Source organism: Siniperca chuatsi, linkage group LG24, assembly GCF_020085105.1.
Source record: "Siniperca chuatsi isolate FFG_IHB_CAS linkage group LG24, ASM2008510v1, whole genome shotgun sequence".
Classification (NCBI taxonomy): Eukaryota; Metazoa; Chordata; class Actinopteri; order Centrarchiformes; family Sinipercidae; genus Siniperca; species Siniperca chuatsi.
Window position 1 is genome coordinate 3,165,095 of NC_058065.1, and position 22,892 is coordinate 3,187,986.

Here is a 22,892-nt window from a genome sequence, read left to right on the forward strand (position 1 = left end):
TACCTTTGACGCTGCAAGAGCTTTGATTGGACTATGATAACGCATATCTGCACCTGATTGGCCAAGAGCGCTGTCAATCATCGGAACTGTCTCGCCTACTCGGATCGTTGTTTTGATAATTAATCTCCATCACTTTTCGACAGTTAAGTTAACATTTTATAGCTATTATGAATACATACTTGCTTTTATAATGTTTTTAAGCACGTTTTCTCACTTTGTAACAGCTTATGTAAGACACACAAGAACCGAAGCGATCACGTATTTAGAGCTTAGAGAGGAAACATAGCAAAGTATGCGACAGATGCCATCACTACTGACTGAGCTCCAATTAAGCAATGCAATAATATTATAGTGGATAAAAAACAGATATATACTCATGTTTATGTGCTATTGCAGAAAAAAAACAACTTAAAATCCCCTAAAAGTTTAATTGTAGGCTATTACTTTAACCTTTTACTGAATACCTCATGCACACTGTACTGTAAGTTCCTAAATAACTATTATAGCCACTTATTTGGGCTATAATACAGTGTTTGTGCCTCTAAATCAGATAAAACAGTAGCTCAGTCTGAGAAAAGGGAATAGAGTATTTATAGTTTGAGGTATGGGGGTAGACGTTCTGTCTAAATTCTTATATATCTATTTTTCCTACTGTATATCTATGTTCTTATTCTTTAGTAATGCTCATGAAGTAGGCCAGGATATAGGGAAGCCTAGACTCGCAGTGATGTAATGCATTGCTCATTATTTCTTTGTGTTGAGTCAAATCTAATTTAATAAATGGTTAAAAGTAAACATCCAGTCCTCCACTGAGTTCAGGTGGATGATTTAAGAGCCACTTTGGTTCCTGAATCTTCACTGCTGCAACTTTATCATGAACTTATTTGATGATTTCAACACACAGGACATGTTAGTGCGTGTTTTAATGTAGTGATGCGCCACAGATACACTTTAAGTCCTTAAGAGCAGGAAATAAAGCGCCTTAAAGTCAGTGTAAATCACAGCTGAGCATGATGCCTGTTTTTATGTCTTGTCTTGGTCTGACACCAGGTGAGTTGTTTTGGTACTGCACACATTCAGACTGTGGTTTCCTCAGCAGATGGCGGTCTCTGTCCTGGTTGGAAATCATTTTGGATCACAGCAACACACCGATAAACCAATAATAGATGACAAAAATAATCTCAACCCCTAAAAAACATGCAGTTATAATTCAGTTTCTGGGAGCTGTGTGCACACCGTGCAGAGGAGTAAATCTGGATTTTATTTTAATTATATGCTACGTTTAAATTAAAGGATGCACGCTGATTTTCAATAAGAACCATGTCTTAAACAATTCATAAATTGTGTCTCAGTCTGGCCAAATTCCTTTTATGTGCCCAATAAAACAGATTCTGACTTGAAGGCTTTAATATGTCCTCCTGCTGTATTAGACCTGAGTCAGACAGCATTTTAATGTTTATTTCGACCTCTTTCGCGGCCTGGGTGGGTGGAGTTTGACACCCAGAATAAAATAAAGAGCTAAAAAAGAGATTACTCACTGGAAAGTATTTTGTAAGTTGTTTTACTTTTCTGTGGCTCCAAACTTTTATCTGACTTTATCTGAATCTCTGTAAACTCCACCCACCTGGAGCTCCAAGGAGGATAAACCAAACAGATTCGTGCTGACTAATAATGCCTCACTTGGAACATGAAACATTCATAAATTTGGACTAAATTCACTGGAAGAAACCCAAACTCTGCAGCTCATATTTCCATGTAATCAGGTCTAACTATAAAGGGGAATTCCCACAAAATTTTCTTGTAGGTTTTATTTTACAGGAATCCACGTTTTCATTAAAAATCCCTTTTTTTGCAGTTGCTGAATGAGTCCTGAGCTTCAAATGCAACCTAACCTAGATTATCAGACGGGCTGTTGCTACACCATATGGCCAAAAGTATGTGGACACCACTGTTTGGGGCTGTTTTTTTTGTTTTAAGCTTTTAGTTCCAGTGAAGGGAACTGTTGATGCTACAGCGTGCAATGCTATTTTAGACATCAGTAGGCTTCCAACTTCCTGTTTCAACATGACAACGACCCCGTTACCACAAAGCCAGCTCCATAAAGAAATGTTTTTCCCAGTTTGCTGTGGAGGAACTTGACCTCAACCCCATCCAGCACCTTTGGGATGAACTGGATCGCAGACTGGGAGCCAGACCTGATCGCCCAACATCAGCGTTGGACCTCACTGAGGCCCTTGTGGCTGAATGGGGGCAAATTTTGGTCAAAAACTTGGGTTTTCTGTGACAAACGTAGGTGTATTTTTTATTCAGACTTCGAGTTTGAACGTTATATCAGCAAGGTCGTCCTGTCCTGGTTTTATCATGTAAAATATCTATCCAAGAAAACCAAATCTTTATCTTTTAAACAGCTTCTTATCGGTTGACATTAATAATGTTTCTTTTTACAGGTTTCTTGATTGAATTCCTGTATCTTTGTTTAGTGTAAGGGACTTTGTAACTTTTTGTTTGGGTGTCCACATACCGCGACCGTGTAGTGTCTTTGACAAGCGTGATAACAAGTTAATTAACAGGAGCCTTGTTTACGTACGCGTGACATTTTCTCGCCCGTTGGGAGCTTCTAAAAATAAGACAATGCAATCTGTCACATTCAATCTGCAATTAAAAAATGACTGACAACTGTACTTTTGGGTTTCAGTGCAAGCATTATGTACATTATGGTCCGTGAGTTTCTGGTGTAGTCACGTCTACGTCTCCAATAGCAATATTCTGCGAAAACCCGTGAAGGTTTTGTGAAGACCTAAGTCATTTATCGTGTACCTACTGAGCATAAAAGCTGCAGAACAGCACAATGAGCAAGCTTGCAGACACACGCCGTGATTTGGAACAGCTCACCGGATAAAAGAGATGAGTGAAATGTCAGAATATGTACTATTTGCATAATGTTTAATATATAAAGACAGTAACTTCCATTTAGAGGCACAGTAGTTTCTGTTGCTGTGATGTATTTGGGGCAGGACTACTATGGAAGGAAGTTTAGTTTTTTTATCTTGTGTCATATTTCAACTTTATGCATAACACTGCTTTTTGTGTTACATGCTACAGGAGTCTATTTATAGTTTGTTTTATTTTAATTTTGTGTGCTAGATTGATTTTTCATGTGTATTATGTTACGCATATTTTGTTTGTTTGTTGACAGAATCAAATCAAGTTTTCAGTCTTGTCGACCAAAGCTGCATGTGGATGGGATCATATTGATTTCTACTTGACCCCGATGGCCGGTAAATTTCATAACATGGAAGAAAATAGATCGATTGTAGGAGATACTTCACTTTTTCATGCTAATTCTCAGTCTCAAAAGACACACAGATGCGTGGATAGTGATCTCCATATCCACATTATCCTTAAAAACTATTTATTTATTCACTTTAAGTAACTCTATTCAGTTATTTTGTCCCTTTACTTGCTTTTTATTTCTCAGGTGTCTGTCTTGAGGAAAACTGGTGTGAAAACTGCCGCTTTTTCAAACTAACAGCAGCTCTCAAAGTTTGATTATGCTCAGAAATCCCCCTTGAGCAGCTGCATTTAGACTGCATGCAGCAGTAAACCAGAATACAAAGGAAGGAAGGGAGACAAACAAGGCGATCCCTAACGAAGCTGCAGGGAGGAGAGGCGATAATTCACCAACACCCACACCTTCTCAAAAGCAGTCAGCTTCCTGCTCCTTTCAAAATGAGGGTGATGGGTGCGCTCGGCAGATCCCTCCCACGCTGCTTAGCGGCTGGCTTCCGCCCACCGCCCGTGGAGCCGCCCACCTCCAGCCGTTGCCACGGCAACACATCATCATCAGTGACTTGCACTGGAGGAGGAGGAGGAGGAGGAGGACGCGGAGGGGAGGGGTGAGCGGGGCTGCCACTGTGAACGGCAACCAGCATGGCTGTTCATGAGCTGAGCTGTTCTCCAGAGAGAAATCTGTCTGAGTGAGAGAGAGAGAGAGAGAGAGAGAAGGGGGAGGGGGGAGGGATGGAGGGAGTGGAGAGGATGATGGGAGGTATGTGAAAAGGACCTGCGTCAGAGTGAGTCATCAGCCAGTTTCACAATGTGTTGATGTGACGCTGATGCAAATGGTCTGCGCAGGGATTCATTTCAGCACAACAACAATTTAAACAAAAAAAAAAAAAAACCCAAACAGAAAACAGAGAAGCTCCTTTAAAGGAAGGTCGCCACTTTCACCCCATTACTGCCTGTGGGTCTCTTCTTACCTGTCTTCGCTTGGGAAGGACTTTCCAGATCCAGCCGGCTTTGCATTCACACACACACACTCATGCTGGGAAAAGCCTGCCTTGCTCAAAGGCTTCAAAGTAGTTGCTGGAGGGCGAGTGTGCCTGAACAGCTCAGATTTTCCAGCCAGGATTCAGTTTTTGAACAAGACGCTGAAACTCCACCAGCTCCTCCCTGTAGTGGGAAGCTAATATATAATCTACCAAAACATTGTTATCACTATAGTGTTACAAAGACTGTAACCTGTTATCACAGCACTACAAAGACCTTTTCTGCCCCATTAGTCACTGAACTTGATTTCCCGGCTGCAAAAACTCTGTCTGGTGTGCGTGCTAGCATGCTAACATGCTAACACCTACAGTGAGTGTACAACGAGCAGCTGCATATAACAATTTGAGTGTGACAGTTCATTTCTGACCTTGGGAGCAGTAGTTTGACAAGATAATCTTAACTTAAGGTCCCTCACTTTCTTTCTGAAAGCTCCAGAAAAAGCTAATAAACGACACTCGAGTTGATATTTTGTCAAGCTACATAAAACTAGCATATGAAGATAAAACTTTTTGTTTTAATCCTGAGTCGGTCTTGTTCGTTCCTCTTTTATTTTAGTCAGTTGCTTAAATATAAATCGTCATTATTAGTGAATAGTGAAAATTTGTTGTTAACAAAAGTGTTAGCTATCGTCACGTATCCTGTGAAAAGCTAGCTGTGTTGGGTCAACTGTGGCTAAATGTTGGCTGTGTTCTGGCACCAGACAACCAAATCTAAAGCTTTGGCCCATAAATGGCTGCCAGATTTGGGAAGGTTTTATGTGGATTCAAGCCAATTTGGACTGAGAATTATCTCCAGTTAGCAGCCTTCAAGCTAGCTTTGGGCCAGTGTTGGCACCTGGAACTGGACCAAAATACTTTAGGCTATTTCGGCATTAGTCCAGCAACTGGGAATGCTGGATTTAAGTTGATGTTTAGCCATCATTTTGGAAATGTAGTTGTTTATACATCTATAATTAATGAACTTGGACAGACTTAAAATGGTCTTTTGGAAAATTAGCTCCAGTTAGGAGCCTTCACGCTAGCTTTGGGCCAGTGTCGGCACTTGGAATTGGACTTAAGGCAAATTTGGCATGAGTCTGGCTACCAGACGTGCCATTATTTACATTAAATTAATGTTAAATTAATTTGTTAATCCTGCTCTTACATGGTGAACCACCAAGATGTCAAGCTCCCAAAAAATGTAGTAAGTAGAGCCCGACTGATAGATCACCGTGGCTAATACTACGGACTATTTAGATCTTCATCGTTGATGAAGTTTATTTCTACACTATAAAATGTCCCACTCAGTACATTTCTTTAATATTCTTTGATAATCAAATTAAAGGGATCCTTGTCAAAAAAATGTTATGTTTCGTTTTATGTTAAAACAATTGTATGTAGGACATTTTATAGTTTTTCTGTGTATCATCTTAAAAAAATCCAGTATAAATTGGGCTATAATAGTCATATTACCACACACACACGCTCATGACAAGTAATGAAACCACAGGTTTAAACTAGATTAAGATGACATTGATCACAGAGCGCACTTCACAATAGAGTTCAAAAAAATAAAGTTTAATGTTTATGTGCTGTATAACAAATAAAATATATTAGTGTTTAAAAAACAGGTGCATAACTAGGTGAAGCCTAATCTATCACTTTACAATAAACAGTGAGGAGAACAGTGATCAGTGACACGGCAGATCAGACATGCGCTATTCTCTGAAACATCGTACAACTGTCACGCTAACTCGGCCAGTGTTTGAGCCAATCGGGCTGGAAACAAAAGGTTTTTTGCCCCCCGAACCACGATGGCTTTATCTCCCAGAATTCACTAGCTAGTTTTGCTTTAGCAAACTAGATTTTTACAACAGACCACGACTCCAAATCTTCGCTAGTTCCTTGCCATAGTGGCTGCTTGAAACAAAACAACCTCATGGAATTTCGTGAAAAAAAAAACACAATGTCTTTAAATACAAATACAGTGCCCTGCGCACAAAAAGTGAGACAACACAAACATTTCCCAAGTTGTAGGTGAATTCCCACCCTGAAGTTCATGACAGACATACAGTTACTGAGCACATAACAAAATGACGGATCCATATAGTATGCAAATAGACTTATTACTTACATAAATATTGCATTGGTCTGTCATTATGCTGAGTGAGACTAAACTATCTGCAAGGAGTAGGGGGAAAGAAGAGTTAGACCAAATTGTCTGGACATTATTATCATCTTGGACCAAACAGATGTATTTACACAGTGTGGCGAACACATAAAAACACAGTGAACACTTATTTGTTATGTATTTACCTCTAAACAGCAAAAACACATCTTTGAAATATGCACTGATGGCCATCACAGGTGGATTAAACACTGTTAAGAGCTAAGGCTAATCAACATTATCATGTAAAGCATGTTTTTATATACCAGACACTTTCACACTGTTGTATTTTTTCCTCCATGATACTTAAGTTTTCTTTTTTTTGTTTTTGCTCTACATACATAAACACCGTATTGACACCAAAAATCTACAGCAAAGTTACACTTGACAAAGGAGAACCCTGGTTGAGAGATTAGGCTAGCACTATTTGTTATCAAGGTACTATTTACAGACCCCAGGCTGCTGCTCCGCGAAGAACAGCAATAAACAGGAATTTTGCTTTTTGCCGCTGTTGTTGAAAAACCACATGCCTGCAACCTTATATTAAATTATATATATATAATATTTGAATCTGTCTTCAGTTGAAAGTCTACATATTGAGTGGATTTTACGACCTGTGGGGCCTGCTGAAAGCTTGTTGGATCATTTCTAAAATACACACAGGCTTTTTCCTGAAATATTCCCTGTTTGCAGATGCGTGGTTTCGGTTCAACAGCAGTGTTTTGCTAAATTACAAAGTGAAATGAACCAATTAGCTTGGCCTCCGGCATGCCAGCCCAGCCATCCTGCCAAGACCAATGACAGTGGTCCCCTGCTGTTATTCCACAACAGCTCCTCTACATCCTCTTCTTAGATTACCTCCCATAAATATACACAAGACAAGAGCGAGGACGGATGGATTAATCCAAACCTCTCCTGTTTTACCATTTGAAGTGAACGACAAAAAAACTAACCTGCTACAGGGGCTGAATCCTAACTCTATCTCCCTACAGTACTTTTACACCTTTGTTTTGAGTTACAGTACAAATACAGACACCTAAGTTAGATTTGGGAGAATGATGGAGGCTCAGAAGACTCAAATGCTGCTAAATCTTTGGCTATTGCTGGTAAGTTTATTATAGTCAAAAATTATAGTTGCCTTGTAAAGTCATGAAAATGGATTGTGAATTTTTGGATACCAGCCATGAATCTCAAAATTAGGTATCACTTTGTATGTCTGCCATTATTACGTGTTGATGACTTTGATCTTTTTTCCAATAAATATTCATATATATGCTTGCATGTATAGTTTATCGAAAGTTTCATCTATAATGTGTTGATGACTGGCAACATAAAGCATCAATAAGCACTTTGTGTTGACATATAGGTCATAAGGCATTACAAGTGCATTAAAAATTCATTATGAAAGCCTTAATAATATACTATTAGTATTAGGGTAATATTGATTTGGCGACCTTGCCTACAAGAGCTGCCAACCCCAAAATAACTGTGTTACACCCTGTTTCCATCCTGAAAATAATGAGACTAAAAGTCTACAGCCACGCTAGCGGCTCTGTGAGGCTGTACTCGCATTGCTCTCAAGCTAAATGCTAATGTTTAGCAAGTAATGTTTGCCATGGTCACCATCTCAGTTAGAATGCTAACAATTGTTAATTAGCACCATACACTAAGTACAACTGAGGCTGATGGGAATGCCATTAGCTTTGCAGGTATTTGGTCATAAACCAAAGTATTGGACAAATGAGTGTAGACTTCTGACTTTGTCAACTATTCCATAGTTGTGGAGGTATTTCACTCAAAAACCAAATATGTCAATCTCATGGTGGCGCTAGAGGAAAAGCCAGAGGATCATCAAAATCATAAGGTTACATCATCTGGGAACCATGAATGTCTGTACCAATGTTTGTGCCAATCCATTTGGTAGATGTCAAGATATTTCACTGGTTAATTATAAAGTTTGACCTGCAGGTGCTGCTAAATCAAAAGTCAGAGGATCACCAAAGTATTTAGGATTCATCCTCTTCAGGGGCATGCATGTCAAATGCCAAATTTCATGGCAAAGTATCCACTACGAAGATATTTTAGTCTGAACCAAAGTGGCGGCATTGCCATCCCTAGAGCACCACAGCTAGTGTTGCTAAAAATCTGAAGGAGAAACACTTGAAATATTTTGGAATTTGAAATTTTAGATTGAATATTGGCAGCATTGTTTTAAGGTACAAGTGAGTGAAGGAGGCCTTAAAACATTGGCTATATGGTAGCCATACAAAAGTGTTACCAAGATGCTGATCTCGCCACAGTGTGGACATGCAGCAACACACCCAACATTTCTGTTGTTGTCTCATCTCTGAATCTACGTTTGAGTTAAGACTCAGCCCCGGCATCACAGCCTGCAACCTGGCTGTCCAAAGAAAGCAACAAAAACACCACACAGGCAGAGGTAAAGAGTATACAAATGTCTAAAACAGATCACTCTTAAATTACATGTACATCTAACGTGTATAATTAATCAACAGACAAAGACCTGTAGAGCACTGAAGGGCTTCTTGACATGCTCTCTAGGTGCTTTGGCAAATACCTTTTAAACAAAAAAACAAAGACAAAATCAAAGAAAAATAAATGCTATTCATGAGGCAACATTGGTTGTTAAGGCTCTACTGTGGCTGTGCTTGCTTAGTATCTATTGACGGGTAATAAATGCATACTGTCAAGTGTGAGTAGAATGAATTGAGGGTTGGTACAAGGGGTGGGGGTGGTGGTAGGGTGTGGCAGGAGGCACTATGTGGAGTCTTCCGGCTCTGACTTGATGGTCTTCTTCTCTGTGTTGTTGGACGCCCGCTGCGACGTCCCGTTTTCTGAAGAGACAAAGATAAACGACGGTATCGTCAGCAAAGAGGTTTATAGTTCAGCATAAAGTCTTGTAGAAAGTAGTAACTGTAGAACAAATTTAATGCTGTAATTTCTCAGCTTTTATGTACTTCAACTTTTGCCCGAAGTGTCCTTGAGCAAGGCATTCAACCCTCTACCTACTTGCCCACTGTAAGCCCTGGATAATAGGTCCAGCTAGACGTCTAACATCACTAACCTGTTGCTGGTGTTTTGGTCTCGTCTGTGGTGGTGGTGTTGTTGTTGTTGTTGTTGTTGTGGTTGTGATGGCGCTTCAGTTCATTGGCTAGCTGCTTGCCCAATGGGAGGTCGCCTTCCTGCATGTTCTGACTAACCACTCGCAAGTTGATTGGTCGTTCATCTGGAGGACAGACATAGACAGAAACACAAATAAACAAACAGAATTATTCTCGTTGTGCTCAGAACTTCATACATCAATCATAATCAATCAGAATTAGACTGAAGTGAATCCAGTTGGATAAAAGCATCAGCCCAGGTGTTGTTCTAACACTGGCTTTGTTTTACATATTCAATATTCAGGATGTGTATTGAACATATCAAAATAGTTGCCAATTCATTTTCTAACTCGACTAATCGATGCTACAATTGTTGCAGCTCTACAGTTGACTTAGCAAAACATGTTGAAATGTGCTGAGAGTGGATAAAAACACACAACTCCTGACTTCAATCCATACGGCCTTTAGCAATTTTCACCAAAAGTATGTGGATATGCAACCTCAACCAGGTTTTGCCAACTTTTTGATGATACTGAGTAAATTCAACTTATTTAGCTTAGCTGTTCTAGTGAGATATGACATAATGTGCATTAAAAGGAAACATGGCTAGGAAGAGAGAATATAAAAAAGAGAAGACGAAAGAGCCAAATACAGAGAAAAAACAAGGAAAACTGGGGTTAAGAGAGACATATATACAGGAAAATACAGGATATAATATGAAACTGTGCGATAGGAGAGAGGTTAAGACAGGAAGAAGAAGAAAAGAAATGACAGAGAAAAGAAACAAGAGGAAGAAAAAGAGGAAGGAAAGCAGAGAAGAAGAGGGGGAGGAGAGAGAGAGGCAGACAGAGACAGAGAGAGAGAGAGACGCCCCCCTCCAGGCAACTGGCTGGAGGTAAACAGGCGTGGGCGTGATAATTACAGGTGCATTGTGGGATTTGTGGGAACAGCGATATAATGAGCTGTCGTGAGTGGGTGAGGGAGGAAAGGGATGAAAATGAGATGAGGCCCGGAGGAGAAGTAAGATCCTGAATAATAATGCGTCTTTTTTTCTTTCTTCTTCCTCCTTCTGTGTTTGACAAGTCGGAGATGGGTAAAAACAAAACAAAGTGACAGCTGCCACAGCTGGGTGTGGAAAATCAGCACCTATAGGTGTTGTTTCCATCCACACAGCCACGTACGCATCCTGTGACATTTATGACATGAAATAAATCTTCTCCTCAAATTAGCCTCCAAAAAAGATCAACATATTTCTTGTTCAGTCTGTTTCCTATTGAGCTTAAATGCCAACAATTTGGCTGACGACTGCAAACCACAGCTGGATGTTTTCTCTTGATTGGACACTAGGAGCGGCAGTGGGCCAATTACGACAAAAAGACGCACAAACTAAACCCGGACAAGCCAAAGAAAGGTGAGATTTATGCTTTACTGGAGGAATTTACAGGCATTTTTTCCCAGTTACATCAGATATTCTTACTCAGATGGGAATTGTATAAATAAATTGAAGAGCAACAAATCGAAGATGAAACAGGACTTCGTTCTTGCTGAGTGACTAGAGTGTATTCAACAGTGTGCTCAGTGCTGGTGGCCGGAAATAGTGGACTGAGTAACTAAAACATCTGGGCTCCCTTTGATTGATTTATAAACATACAATTACTCTTTTAGTCTATTAAAAAAGTCAGAAAAGTTCCCAGCACCCAAGGTGACATCTTCAAATTGCTTGTTTTGTCAGACCAACAGTACAAAACATATTAATATTCAATTTACCATTATGTAAAACAGAGCAAAGCAGCAAATCTTCACATTTGAGAAGCTGGAACCAGAGACAGTTTGGCATTTTTGTTTGATAAATGATTTGAAGCATTAACTGATCATCGAAATTGTTGTTTTTTTGTTGAACTTAGATAAGCAATATGGTTAATGTGTGGCAACCTGAGGCATGCAGATTTATTTTTGTGCGACGCCTTTTAAAATAAAAATGTCCCTCCCAGGTTGACATTTTGACTTCCATCAGAAAATCCAGAAAATTATGGGTTTTTTTGTAACAACAAAGAGGCAAACTCTATTTTCGATTGAGAAATGTTTGTTTATTTTATGCAGCACTTGAACTCCTCTCCACCGTGTGCTCATGCCCTACCTTGGTTGTCTCTGCTGGCGTCGGCGGCGGCTCCGTTGGTGTTCTGGGCGTCGTTGAGGTACTTTAAGGCGGCGGGGGGGATCCTCCAGTCCAGAGCCTGGAGTCGCTCCTGGACGGCGGCGTCCTGCAGGATCTCCATCTGCCTGGCCAGCAGACGCTCCAGCTGCATCTGATGGACACAAACGATTTATAGGAACAATTACAGGAACAATGCGTTTTTCTGTCTCAAGACCAAATCAAGATGATTTGACTCGAGTCGGATGTGAAAATTGTCTCATTTACTCAACATTGCAAGTGATTATCTGGTTGAAACATATTGAAGAAGAATCGTGCCGATTAAGAGACTTTATTCATTTTAAATTAACTGGAGGGAAATAGAAAACAATCATGTCAGGAAACTACTGCAGAAGAAGTAAACGTCTGACTGTTTCTGTGTTCTAATGATTTATTTTAGGAGTATATGCTGTAATATTTTCCCATGGAGCTTTCATGACCATTATATTTCAACACTTTAACAACCCAGAGAGAATTTGTGAGGATGACGTTGATATGTGAGAGTAAAACGAAAGATCCAGTAATTATGACAACATTTACAGGAAGGATTCTTTTAAATCAAAAGCATCCTAGTCCGGTCGCAGACCGATGAATCATCGTCCACATATCAGATTATTTCAGCAATTCAGACAGTGATAATAATGAAGTGACAGTGAAATTACGATTTAGAATGATTATCAGGCCAAAAGCATCCACAGAAGACGCTGTTTTGCTCAAAGGAAGTCAAGACGATTCACTCCTGTGCTGTACTTTATGTCACCGCCGCTCTGGATCTGAGATTTGTAGTCTTAACAACAACGCAACAGGAAAATGATAAGTTCAAATTATTTCCCGTTTGTTTCACGAATGTAGTGGTTTGTTTACAGCGTCACCGGGGTGAAACCGATTTCTGTTTTCTTCACATTGCGGTTTGCTAAACATGACACTGCTTCCTAGCGGCCACAATCCTTACAGGTTTGAAAGAAATGACACCTGCGTACGTTCCCTTACAGCCTGGAGAAGCATAATCCCAGTTTACGGCAGTCACTAAGCATTAAGATGGAGGACGAATGAAGTAAAGACTGACAAACAGTTGACACCTCAGTTTCATAGAAACAGCAGTGATATCTGTCATCTCAGATTATTATGGGCCGTGCTTTACTTCCTCACACAGCGGTTCAGAGGGCCTGCGGTGTGAATGCAGCCATGAAATCTCTTCTTCATCTGAATGCGATTTCTGCGAAATCACATCAAAATGACAACTGCGTAACTGCCGCCGCACAAACACAGATTGATAAACCAGCATTTACACAAGACGAGACATATGTTGAAGTGAAGGAGCATGCGTTTTCCACAAACACACACACACTTCACACAAACATGCTTCCTGCGTAATGAGTTATCATAAAGCCCTCCTCCTACACTCTGGTTCTAATTAGGAACAAGCCACAGCAGCAGAGGCATTGGAAACCAATAAAGAACATTACTGGGAACAAACTGGATCCTGCAGCCGCAACAGCTGCTGACATGGAAATGTGTCGCCATATCTGTTGGTGAGAATCCTTTCAACCCGACAGCTGAGGTACATTTGTTTGAGCATTAAGAGAGACGCTCTGTGTTCATCTCTATCTTTTCATTTTAATATAGTTGTTCGATGAAAGGAAAAAAAAAGCTAGCTTAGCAGACAACTGACAAATGAGCTATCCACTGATGAAGGCCGTGAGATGCGTTTGAAAGCTCTGGACAAAGCTAGTAAGTGGCCCTTTTTTTAATTTGTCAAACAAACTAAAATTATTTGTGTAAGCCCACTCTAACAATATAGCACTGCCTTTTTTCTACCACCACCAAGAAGGTTATACGTTCAGTTAGCAGGGTATCTTAAAAACGTAACAAATTTCAATGGAATTTGGTGGAAAGTTAGTTTAGTCAGTTGGTTTGTTTTAGAGGATTTCTTCAGCAAGATATAGCATCTTTTATTTTGAATATTTTCTCAAACAGCACACACTGACAAAAAGTCTTTAATTTTTATTAATGTAAAAAAAAAAATCCAATGAAAAAGACCAAAACCAACAACATGTCGGTCCGTCTCTCAGTAGTGTCTGACTTCCTGTCTGTGGCTCTCAGCTCCGAGCTCATTGGCTCCTACTGAAGATCTTTACAAACACCTCACAAATATATATTATTTATAAAAAAAGGCAAATTTCCTAAAACAGCTGCTCACTGTAGTTTTTAGCAAACAAACAGGAAGAAATAGTGCATTTGTTGGGGACTATTTCCAGCGGCGGATGAATCCACATTTGGTGAGTATTTGGGGCAGCAGGACGGTGTGTGTGGGACTGAGCCAAAGTAAATTACAGTATGTGTGTTCATGGTGATGAAGGAACACTACGGGAGCTTGTAAAAGATAACGTCAGTCCTGAGAATTACCATCTTTGATTGGCCTTCAAATAAACTCAACATTTACAAGAATTAGAAACACTTCTGTTTCAAAGCTTCACTCCCTCATTTTGTTATTGCGCCCCCGACATCCCTGAACGTCCTCCCATGTTCTGAGACGCAACTGCAGGTTTGGGATTTTGGGGGCGTTATAACACAATCAAACAGCAACAGCCTCTACCACGGACTTTATCTTATTCGGCTGCATACCTGCAGATTTCGTCCGACGGTTTCTTCTCCTTTCGACTTGGCGCAGGCCAGCTGCTCCCTCAGCATCTCCTGCCTCATGTGGATGGCCTGCAGCGCCTCCTGGATGTCGAAGAAGTTCTCCTGAAGGAGTCGAAAAGACAGACAGAAAAATGTTAATCTCTCCGTCTTGTGTACGATTTTGAGGGGAAGCTTTTTTCCTTTATTTAACCCAGATACTGTAGAGTAGCAGATTATATGTCAGATTTAAGGGCCATTTAAGGACATGTCCTCTGTACTGAAATTTTGGGGGGTTAAATGCCCTGAGGAGGATTTACTTTCTACAATTACACACAAATTACACCTGATATCTTTTAAAGCTTGTCCTGATATTAGTTTGAGTCAGTGCGACACAAAAACTCCTGGCATTGTAAAGAAAGGGATATAAAAGATAAAACCACGGTGGTTGGTTTTATTACGATTATTTGATATAATAGTTGTTATAATTGTTGTTAACCACAGATTCTACGTGTCTATCTTCTTTATCAAACCCCCTTTTTAATAATTTGATAGATTTTCTTTTGCTTGAAATAAAAAAAATGAATCTTTTATCTCGAGGTGCCTTATTTTAATCTATTTTAACTCTATTATTGATCATAGATGTATGTACCAATGTACCAATATCACAATATAAATCATTTTAACCATTCAAAACTACCACTACTTTAACCACTAGTAAATGTAAGTTGTATTATTATAATAACAATAACATGACATCAGGAATTATTCTCATTGCTATTATTATTTCCAATATTTGCATTTCCTTAAAAACAAAGTGGAATTTTTTTGGGAGTTTTTCTGTTTCTGCAGAACAGCGGCCTGAAAGTGAATTTGGCAGGAAATCCCCCCTTTTGGGATCTCCGAGTAGTTTTTGCGAACAGGTGTCGGTTCATCTGCAGCTCTTCTTCTTGGTTAAAATCCCTGCAGAGTTCGCAGCCACCACATGTTTTCGATCGTCGGTTTACACACTGAGAGGAGCCATTCAGAGCTCAAAGAAAACTCTCAGCCAAGTGTGTCAGGAGGTGAACACAGAGAGATCGCTTTGTACTCTGTTCAAGGCTGTAGCCGCTGTGTCCATTCTGTTTCTGGTAACTGCACAGAGGAGCTCCATCTGCCAAGCTCGTGTTTTTACTTTTCGGGTATTTCAAATATTGAAAATTAACCGGTGAGCCGAGCTTCAGCAACCAAAAGTAAAGAGGTCAAATGTCACGCTGCAAAGACTTGTAAGTGATCCTCCATCACATAAACTGATGACTGCTATAAAACAACAGTGACTGAACACATATCCAGAGCAGAAAGCCTTTCCTATTTGCTGTTCCAAACACTCTAATCTGGAGGCTATTTCACACAGGAAGTGATGCGTGTTTACTTTTCTGGTTTGTTTGGAACAAGCAGAAGAAGAAGAAGGACTGTGTAGTCAGCATGAGCAGGGATAGCCACTATGGCTGAAACTACAGAAACTCAAATTTCATCAACAGAAGATCAGAACGTAGGAGACGTCACAGTCCCACCCACACTGTTTGATTGACAGGTGCAGTGTTGCAACTAACGACTATTTTCATTATCAATTAATCCAGTGATTTTGATTTTTGATTGGTCTAAAGAAAGTCCAAAACGCCCCGAAAAAGTTTCCCAAAGTGTTGTCATCAAATTGCTTGTTTTGTGTGACCAAAACATATAAAAACATTCTGGTTGGAATAATAAATTTGTGTGTCTGACATGTTTTCAAAAATTCTTAAAAATGTCTTTTCCTTCTCCTCCCTGCCCCGACAAAAACAAATCTATGAATATGTAAATATTTTTCACATCAAAAGTTTACCTGCTGGACACAAGATGTCTCTGAAAAGTCAGAATTTCTTTCCTTATACATGTTTTTTGTTGGCTAACGTGTTAGTGTTGTTGTGAGTTTTTCTAGTGGTGCTTCTGCACTAACACAACAGAAAAGTAATTTGCAGCTATTTTGATGGTTGTTTAAAGTAGTTTAAAGCTTCACTGTGCAGAACGATGTATGTGCAGAGTCTGTTTTCAAATGTATCTGCTGAAAGGGGGAAAGTTTCTTTGTGTTCACCTTAAATCTCAGTTTAACACGTACAAGATTACAAGTACAACCATTAATATTCCCACAGCACAGCTTTAATCTGACTGCAGTGATGTTTCACTGCTGACCTTACCTCTGTTTTAATCCTTTTAGGGGACGGCTCGTCTCTGTCTCCACAGCGTGACCTGCAGAGAAACATCAGGAAATACACTTCAGGACTTCATACATCAGAACTCAAGGGTTTTTTTCAAAACCACTTCCTGTCAGCTGGGATCGGCTCCAGCCCCCCCCCCCGCCAAATGTTAGGCGGGTATAGCTAATGGATGGATAGATTAATTCTCATTGAAGAGATTACAGAGATGATAACTACTTTAAAATGTTCACAATAAGAGGCTGATTAAACATAAAAACATGGCTGATTGAAGAGAGAGGATATAAGAAGAAGCCATGAACCAACTGACTCAGTCTGAGCTCTTACTTGCTGGTGCGGTAGGTGTATTTGTAGGTGACCTCTCTGGAAATCTGGCGGGCGAGCCCGAACAGCTCGTCTCGACGTGTCAGCAGAGCCATGTCCCTCATACAGAGCTGAGCTGCCGCCTCGTTCACCGTCAGCTACACATCACACACAGTGAGTCAGTTTAGTTCAGGAAAAACACAGAAACATAAACCTCAAGGATCCCTGAGGACAAATGAATCTATCAAGCATGTAATTTCAAGCAGTCAAGTGATTTTTTTGTTTGGTGGACAACCTCGTGCAGCGTCAGGTGTTTGCCATCTCTCCTCTTGGAGTCAAAGCGTCCATAGATGGCGCTGTATTTACGAATCTCCTCTTCCCTCCGTGGGTCATCGTCGCTCAGTTCAAAGATGTGTCCGATCATCTTTGCCAGCTTCTTGTTGTTCTTCAGCTGCTCTTTGACCTCAGCTAGGTCTGTTTTAGGAAGTCCCGGCGCCATCCTGTCCACGCACTCCAGGACTGACTGGACTGCCGCGGCGTCCAGAGCCTCTAACGCGTCTCTCGGCGAGGACGGGGAGCCGAGGTCCGACGGCGACAGGCTGTGCTCGCTGTCGTTGCTGTGGCCCGACCAGAATCGAGCCTCGCTGCTGCCCTGCAGCGGCGACCCGGCTGACACTTTGTCTCGTGCCACCTCCAGCTTCCCTGGGTCGGAGCAGGCGGCGGCGACGGCTTTGGGCATCTTGACGCTGGCGGTGTTGGCTCGGTCCTGCGCACTGAGCAGCGTGGGCGAGCCCTCGGGCAGCTTGTAGACGGGGATGCTGCAGACGGGCATCGACGTGAGCGGCTGGTTGAAGACGGCCGGGTTGGTGACCCAGTCGCGCAGAGCCTTCTGCAGGCGGCGCACGTGCAGCGGCTTGCTGGCCATGCCGACGAGGGCCATGATCTCCAGGAACTCCTCCTCCCCGGCCTCGCACAGCTGCTGCACGTCGTCGCCCCCCTGTTGGATGAAGGCCTCGTAGTAGTAGAGCAGGTTCGCTCGCTGCAGGATCCGGTAGAGCTGCAGCTCACCCAGGGTTCTCGGCAACACTGCTGCCATACCTGAGGGAGGGCGCACAACAGGTCAATAAGACCTTAGGTTTACAGAGCCAAACAAGTTTGTTATTTAAAGGACTAATTTAAGAAAGTACGCCTATTCACTTTCTTGCAGAGAGTTAGATGAGAAGATCGATACCACTCTAAAGCTGGAGCCAGCTGCCGGTAAGCTCTTTGGCCAGAAAGCAAATTACCATATTTTCCAAACTGTTCCTTTAAAGCTGAATAACTTGTCCGGTCCTTCAAAAAAATTCAAATGTAGAAATGTCAGATAAGTCATTTGCTGACTGCAGGGCCTGAAATCCCCCTGCTGAGCGCCAAATGGTGAGTTGTCCTTTATGAAGAAGTCAGAAAGAGAGATCCTCACTGCTATTAAGGACGTAGTAGCATCTGAGCTCGTTTTCTTTCTGCCTGGATGGCTAGTTAGCAGCCACCAAAACCAAAAAGGCTATATAGAGTTCTTGACCTGGACAAATAAAATTCTCAACTCGAGTTTGTCACTTAAGTTTCTGAGCAAATTCCATCGACTGAGGAAGATCGAGATGCAGTTTAAAGCTAAAAAAAAAACTAAACCTAGAAACTTGAGTTGAGATTTTTTGTCGAAAATCCAAATTCTTTATTGGAGGTTTCATGTTACACCTGATTCTGCACCAAAATTGCCACCATAAACTGACATGGAGACACATTACTGTGAAAATATACATGACTTATATTTGGACTGTACATATTATCCTTGGCAGGTGCATGATTGCAGTTTATCAGGCTTCAGCAGGTGCAGTAAAAGGTTAAATTTTCCATCAAGAATGCCATGAGTGCCTTTCATTTTTAGAATGAATGGCACAGGTAGGTTTTTCAAGATTTCCGCTTTAACCCTGTTCAGTAATCTACATCTTTTCAGGTGTTTGAACTTGAAAGTATTCATGTTTCATGTGCGGGATCAAGACACAAAACGAAGCTCTGTAGGTTCACGGGTTACACACTACAAAGCTGCCTTTTACAGGGCAGATTTTGTATTTCTTACACTTGTAGAGCACTGATCTACTAATGAGCAAAGATATTTCTTTTAGTAGTTTAATGCCATATCCTGCTTGAATGCACACAGTAGTAAAATGCTGAAAACGTGGCATTTTTAATCTGCTGCTACTATTTTAGCTCTAAGTGTGTCTCTACATGCATCCGGGCAGATTCCACATTTGCAGAACCCTGTGAATAAACCTTTTCTGCATGTTTGGCTGTTTGCTGCCCTGTCAGCCTGTTAGATTAGTATTTATGTTCGAAAGTAATTCTGTCATTCACTCTGCCTCCAATCTCAACCCTTATAAAGCAAAGAAACACTCAGAACTGTGTCAAGTACTTGTTACTTGCCACTCTAATTTGAGAAAAAGCAAAAGCGGAGATCTGAAAGAGGCTTGTTTTTTACTCTTCCTATGTTCATTTGAGGCCCTGCGGAGGCCTAGCTAACAGAGGAGTGGCAGTCAGCAGGCCCGGGTTACTGGGAGGACCACATGCCTCTCTCCACCCCTGCAGGATGTGTAGGTGGTGGGCTCGCCTCGCCCAGAATAGGCCCGGAGAGCCTCAGCCCAGGGAGCCAGCAGGCCTCCACTTGGCCTGACTGAGTTGGGAAAATGACAGAGACAAACGCAGCCTGAGAGAAGACTAAAACGATCACCTATATGTGGAGTTGTATTTCAACTAGAACTACAAATGCTACTTCTACCACTACTACTGCTGCTGCTAATAAAGCTTTTGCTAATTCACAACCTTGCTAGCAGCCTGCTGATACCAGAATGGATTGTCGATTAATATCTAAAACTCTACAAACCAGACTAGCAACAAAACATTAGTTGAAACAGGTTATTGTGACGTGTCTGTGGATCCATTTAGTAAATTTCTCAGTGAACAGACTCATGATGTAGACTTGTGTCGAAATGGAGTTACTGCGACACTCACTTCCAAACTAGAGTCTGTAACTCAGTGCAATCTCTCATCTGTCTTTCTAAAAAAAAAAGTGAAATGTGTACCCGAGTTTAAGTATCTACTACGGCATTTGTTATTTGAGTTTAAACAAGTTCAAAAAGTTAAAGATTAATTTGCTAGCATTCAAAAACAACAGCTCCCATGAGGTTTTCCCAGCCAATCGTATGTCTTCGTAACTTGGTTCTTTCTTCCACATCCATAATATTAACCAACGCTTTATTATAATATCATCTTTCCAACCTTTTTAGCTTTAATCTCTGCTGTCCAAAAAGACGTTTACGCCGTTTGACTCACTGTCGAGCTGCTGACCTTTAACCCACAAAAGGTCTTGTGAGAAATGGTGTTTGTGGAATGCAGCTAAAAACAGAAATACAGAAATACGACACTACAACAGGAAATAGATGAGCAACTGAGTAATAATGGTGTCACTTAGCAAACCTGTAAACACATCTGGAATACAGTGAAGGCTGCAACTTACTCAATTTATCCTCTTAGCTTAATCCATTTCTGTTTGCTCCTTTGTGCTACAAACTGTTCAGTGTGGTTCTGCAGAAATCACTCGAATAAACCAAACTTGCTCTCGAAAACAGAAAATGATGCTGTTTCTGACACAGAAATCAACGTTATACCGCCTTAAAATGAAGGTTTGAGTTCTTGACATATGTGTGGTGCTCAAGGTAATTAAAACAAGGATGCTGCAACATCACGTCCTTGTTGTAATTAAAAATTTTGGGAAGTTAGCATTCGCAAGTAGAATCAGATCCAAATCACAAAGATGAGAATCAAGAAATATGCTCATTATTTCCTGAGAACAACTTTTCAGCGGCTCAACCTGCTGAATTTCCATCTACAGTCAATACCATGACTGCCTGCGTCAACACAATCGTGGTGTTTACAATATAACACACCAGAGTGAGTGCTGCCAAAGAAAGTGGTGATACAGCAACATCAGTGGGAAACCAATGTCATGCAACGGAGGAAGTTCATCATGTGTATCATGATGCGACAGCCGACTCAAGCAAAGACAAGTGGAAAACATGACCATTCAACTTATCTTGTGACAAAAGGTCATTTATTAAAGCTACTAAAAACATATTTCGGACTCAAAATAACGTGACAAAAGTTTAAACTAGGACTGGATAAGAATCAATAAGCAGAACTCAAACTCATAAATGCGAATTTGCGAATATGACAACAGTTAATATCTTGTGAAAACAGTAAATATGACCTTTGGTTTAACTGACTCAAAATTTCCCAATTTAAGTTACATAAAAGACAAAAACTATATTGCATACTGTACATACAATAACGCTTGTCATAATTTATTTTTCATTTTTCATTTATAACAGGTAACCACAGTCTAGACATAACATTAAGTCCGCATATTTACTGAGAGAAGGCCCAGACGTTAATATCGATCTTGGGATGTTAAGAATACATTTGGATCACTTGTGAAAATTGCAGTTAATTGGGAAAACTGTCGTTTTAACGCCTCCGTACACTGCGTGGCTTTCGGCCGTCGCGGACACGAGTTGACTAATTTGAGAGAAATCAATGCGAAACACACCGTGAGACAAACTTTGATTTAGACCAGCGACAGCCTGCGTCAGAGTTTTGACCAAATTGTCATAATGTGACTGGTGCTACAGTACGAGCCACGTCTACAAACCAACCAATCAGGGTACGACTTGAAAAGACGTTGGCGTCTATATATCACTGATGGCATATACAGCGGTGGAAGGAGTATTCACATCCTTTACTTAAGTAAAAGCACTAACAGCACACAAGTATTATCAACAAAGTGTAATTAAAGTATCAAAAGTACTCACCCCTGTGAGTGTTTTACTATTATATACTGGATCATTATTACTGATGCGTTCATGTGTAATTAAAATGTGCTGCTGTAGTTGAGGTGAAGCTAATTTGAACTATAGTTTAATGTATTTTATGTTCGTAGACTCTGCAACGTAACACAAGGTATCAGATAAATGTAGTGGAGTAAAAAGTACAATATTTCCCTCCGAGCTGTAGAGGAGTAGAAGTATAAAGCTGCATAAAATGGAAATACTCAGGTAAAGTGCAAGTACCTCGAATTTGTACTTAAGTGCAGTACTTGAGTAAATGTACTTACCATAGATTTATACCCAGTGGTGGAAAGTAAGTAAGTGGCATTTCAGAATAAAGTGTTGCAGATGGACAACGTGAGTTGTCTGCGCCCGCGTTTGTATTTTTTCCTACTTACATCCCAACTCAAAAAGCCGGAGAACGCTTGAAACAAAGTATTTCGTACGAAGTGTCGTCCGACAACGTCTAAAGGCTTTTACAACACGCAAACAGAGATACCTGTGCGCACTTCCAGACATCATTCGTGGTGTTGCACGCGAAAAGTTACAGACGTAGTTGACGTAGCGTGAAGAATGAAGGGGGGAAAAAAAAGAAAGCTCCAGCCTACTTTCACACCTCCACCTGCTGTTCTGGCCAATCAGCTGCGTAAAAAAAACAAAAAAAGGGGGCGTGATTGTGGGTTTCATTTAAAGAAAAATGACAAAAACTGCCTCCTCAAATCCAAAAAGGTGTGAGAGGAGGCGGTTTCAGACGCCGTTCGACGAGCCGGCAAAATGATATTGAGCTAAAAATGTATGTAAAGTACAGTCTGACGCAGATTTCGACCAAGATTTCGAGATTAGATTCACCAGCAGCTATTCCGATGACGGATTCATCGAAAATGCAGAATATTCTCAGATTCTGGCTTCTTAAAAATAAAGATTTGATGCTTTTCTTTGACACGACGTGATACTAAATTGCACATCATTGGGGTTTTGAACTGTTGCTTGAAACATAGCCTTGCATTTTTTTAAAATATTTTCTAACAATTCATAGACA

General features: G+C 40.7%; 2 protein-coding genes and 1 long non-coding RNA gene across 6 annotated transcripts in view; 1 reads left to right on the forward strand and 2 right to left on the reverse strand.

Annotated features, from left to right (window-relative positions):
• Positions 1-142: 142 nt before the first annotated feature.
• Positions 143-3,677, forward strand: LOC122872340. 2 transcript variants are annotated; one of them, XR_006377084.1, is made up of 4 exons: positions 143-1,934; positions 2,120-2,289; positions 3,197-3,278; positions 3,479-3,677. It is a non-coding gene; the product is annotated as an uncharacterized LOC122872340 (long non-coding RNA). The 2 variants fall into 2 exon arrangements; XR_006377083.1 differs by having other exon boundaries at positions 143-2,289.
• A 151-nt stretch (positions 3,678-3,828) lies between these two features.
• Positions 3,829-22,892, reverse strand: part of LOC122872334 (major facilitator superfamily domain-containing protein 6-A-like) — a 93,959-nt gene continuing 74,895 nt past the window's right edge. The window contains exon 8 of one of the 3 annotated variants that reach the window (XM_044188437.1): positions 3,829-3,973. In XM_044188437.1, coding sequence (XP_044044372.1) covers positions 3,844-3,973 — 130 coding nt within the window. In that variant the 3' untranslated portion in view covers positions 3,829-3,843. Of the gene's footprint in view, positions 3,974-17,905; positions 18,039-22,892 lie in introns of those variants that run through there. The other 2 variants (XM_044188433.1, XM_044188441.1) reach the window with 2 other exon arrangements.
• nab1b (NGFI-A binding protein 1b (EGR1 binding protein 1)) lies at positions 5,865-18,036 on the reverse strand. Its single transcript, XM_044188446.1, has 7 exons — positions 17,236-18,036; positions 16,965-17,098; positions 16,620-16,671; positions 14,413-14,532; positions 11,734-11,902; positions 9,560-9,721; positions 5,865-9,329 (listed from the first exon to the last, which is right to left on the reverse strand). The coding sequence occupies exons 1-7, from the start codon at positions 18,034-18,036 to the stop codon at positions 9,253-9,255; spliced, it is 1,515 nt and encodes a 504-aa protein (XP_044044381.1). The 3' UTR covers positions 5,865-9,252.

Bases quoted from the DNA above. Each gene is read 5' to 3' on its own strand.
- nab1b (XM_044188446.1), bottom strand. From the start codon at position 18,036: ATGGCAGCAGTGTTGCCGAGAACCCTGGGTGAGCTGCAGCTCTACCGG. The intron at 11,903-14,412 runs GTATGCAGCCGA...TGTGTCCATCAG, and splicing joins CCGTCGGACGAAATCTGCAG to ATGCAGCTGGAGCGTCTGCT. The intron at 9,330-9,559 runs GTTAGTGATGTT...TTGTCTCTTCAG, and splicing joins GACCAAAACACCAGCAACAG to AAAACGGGACGTCGCAGCGG.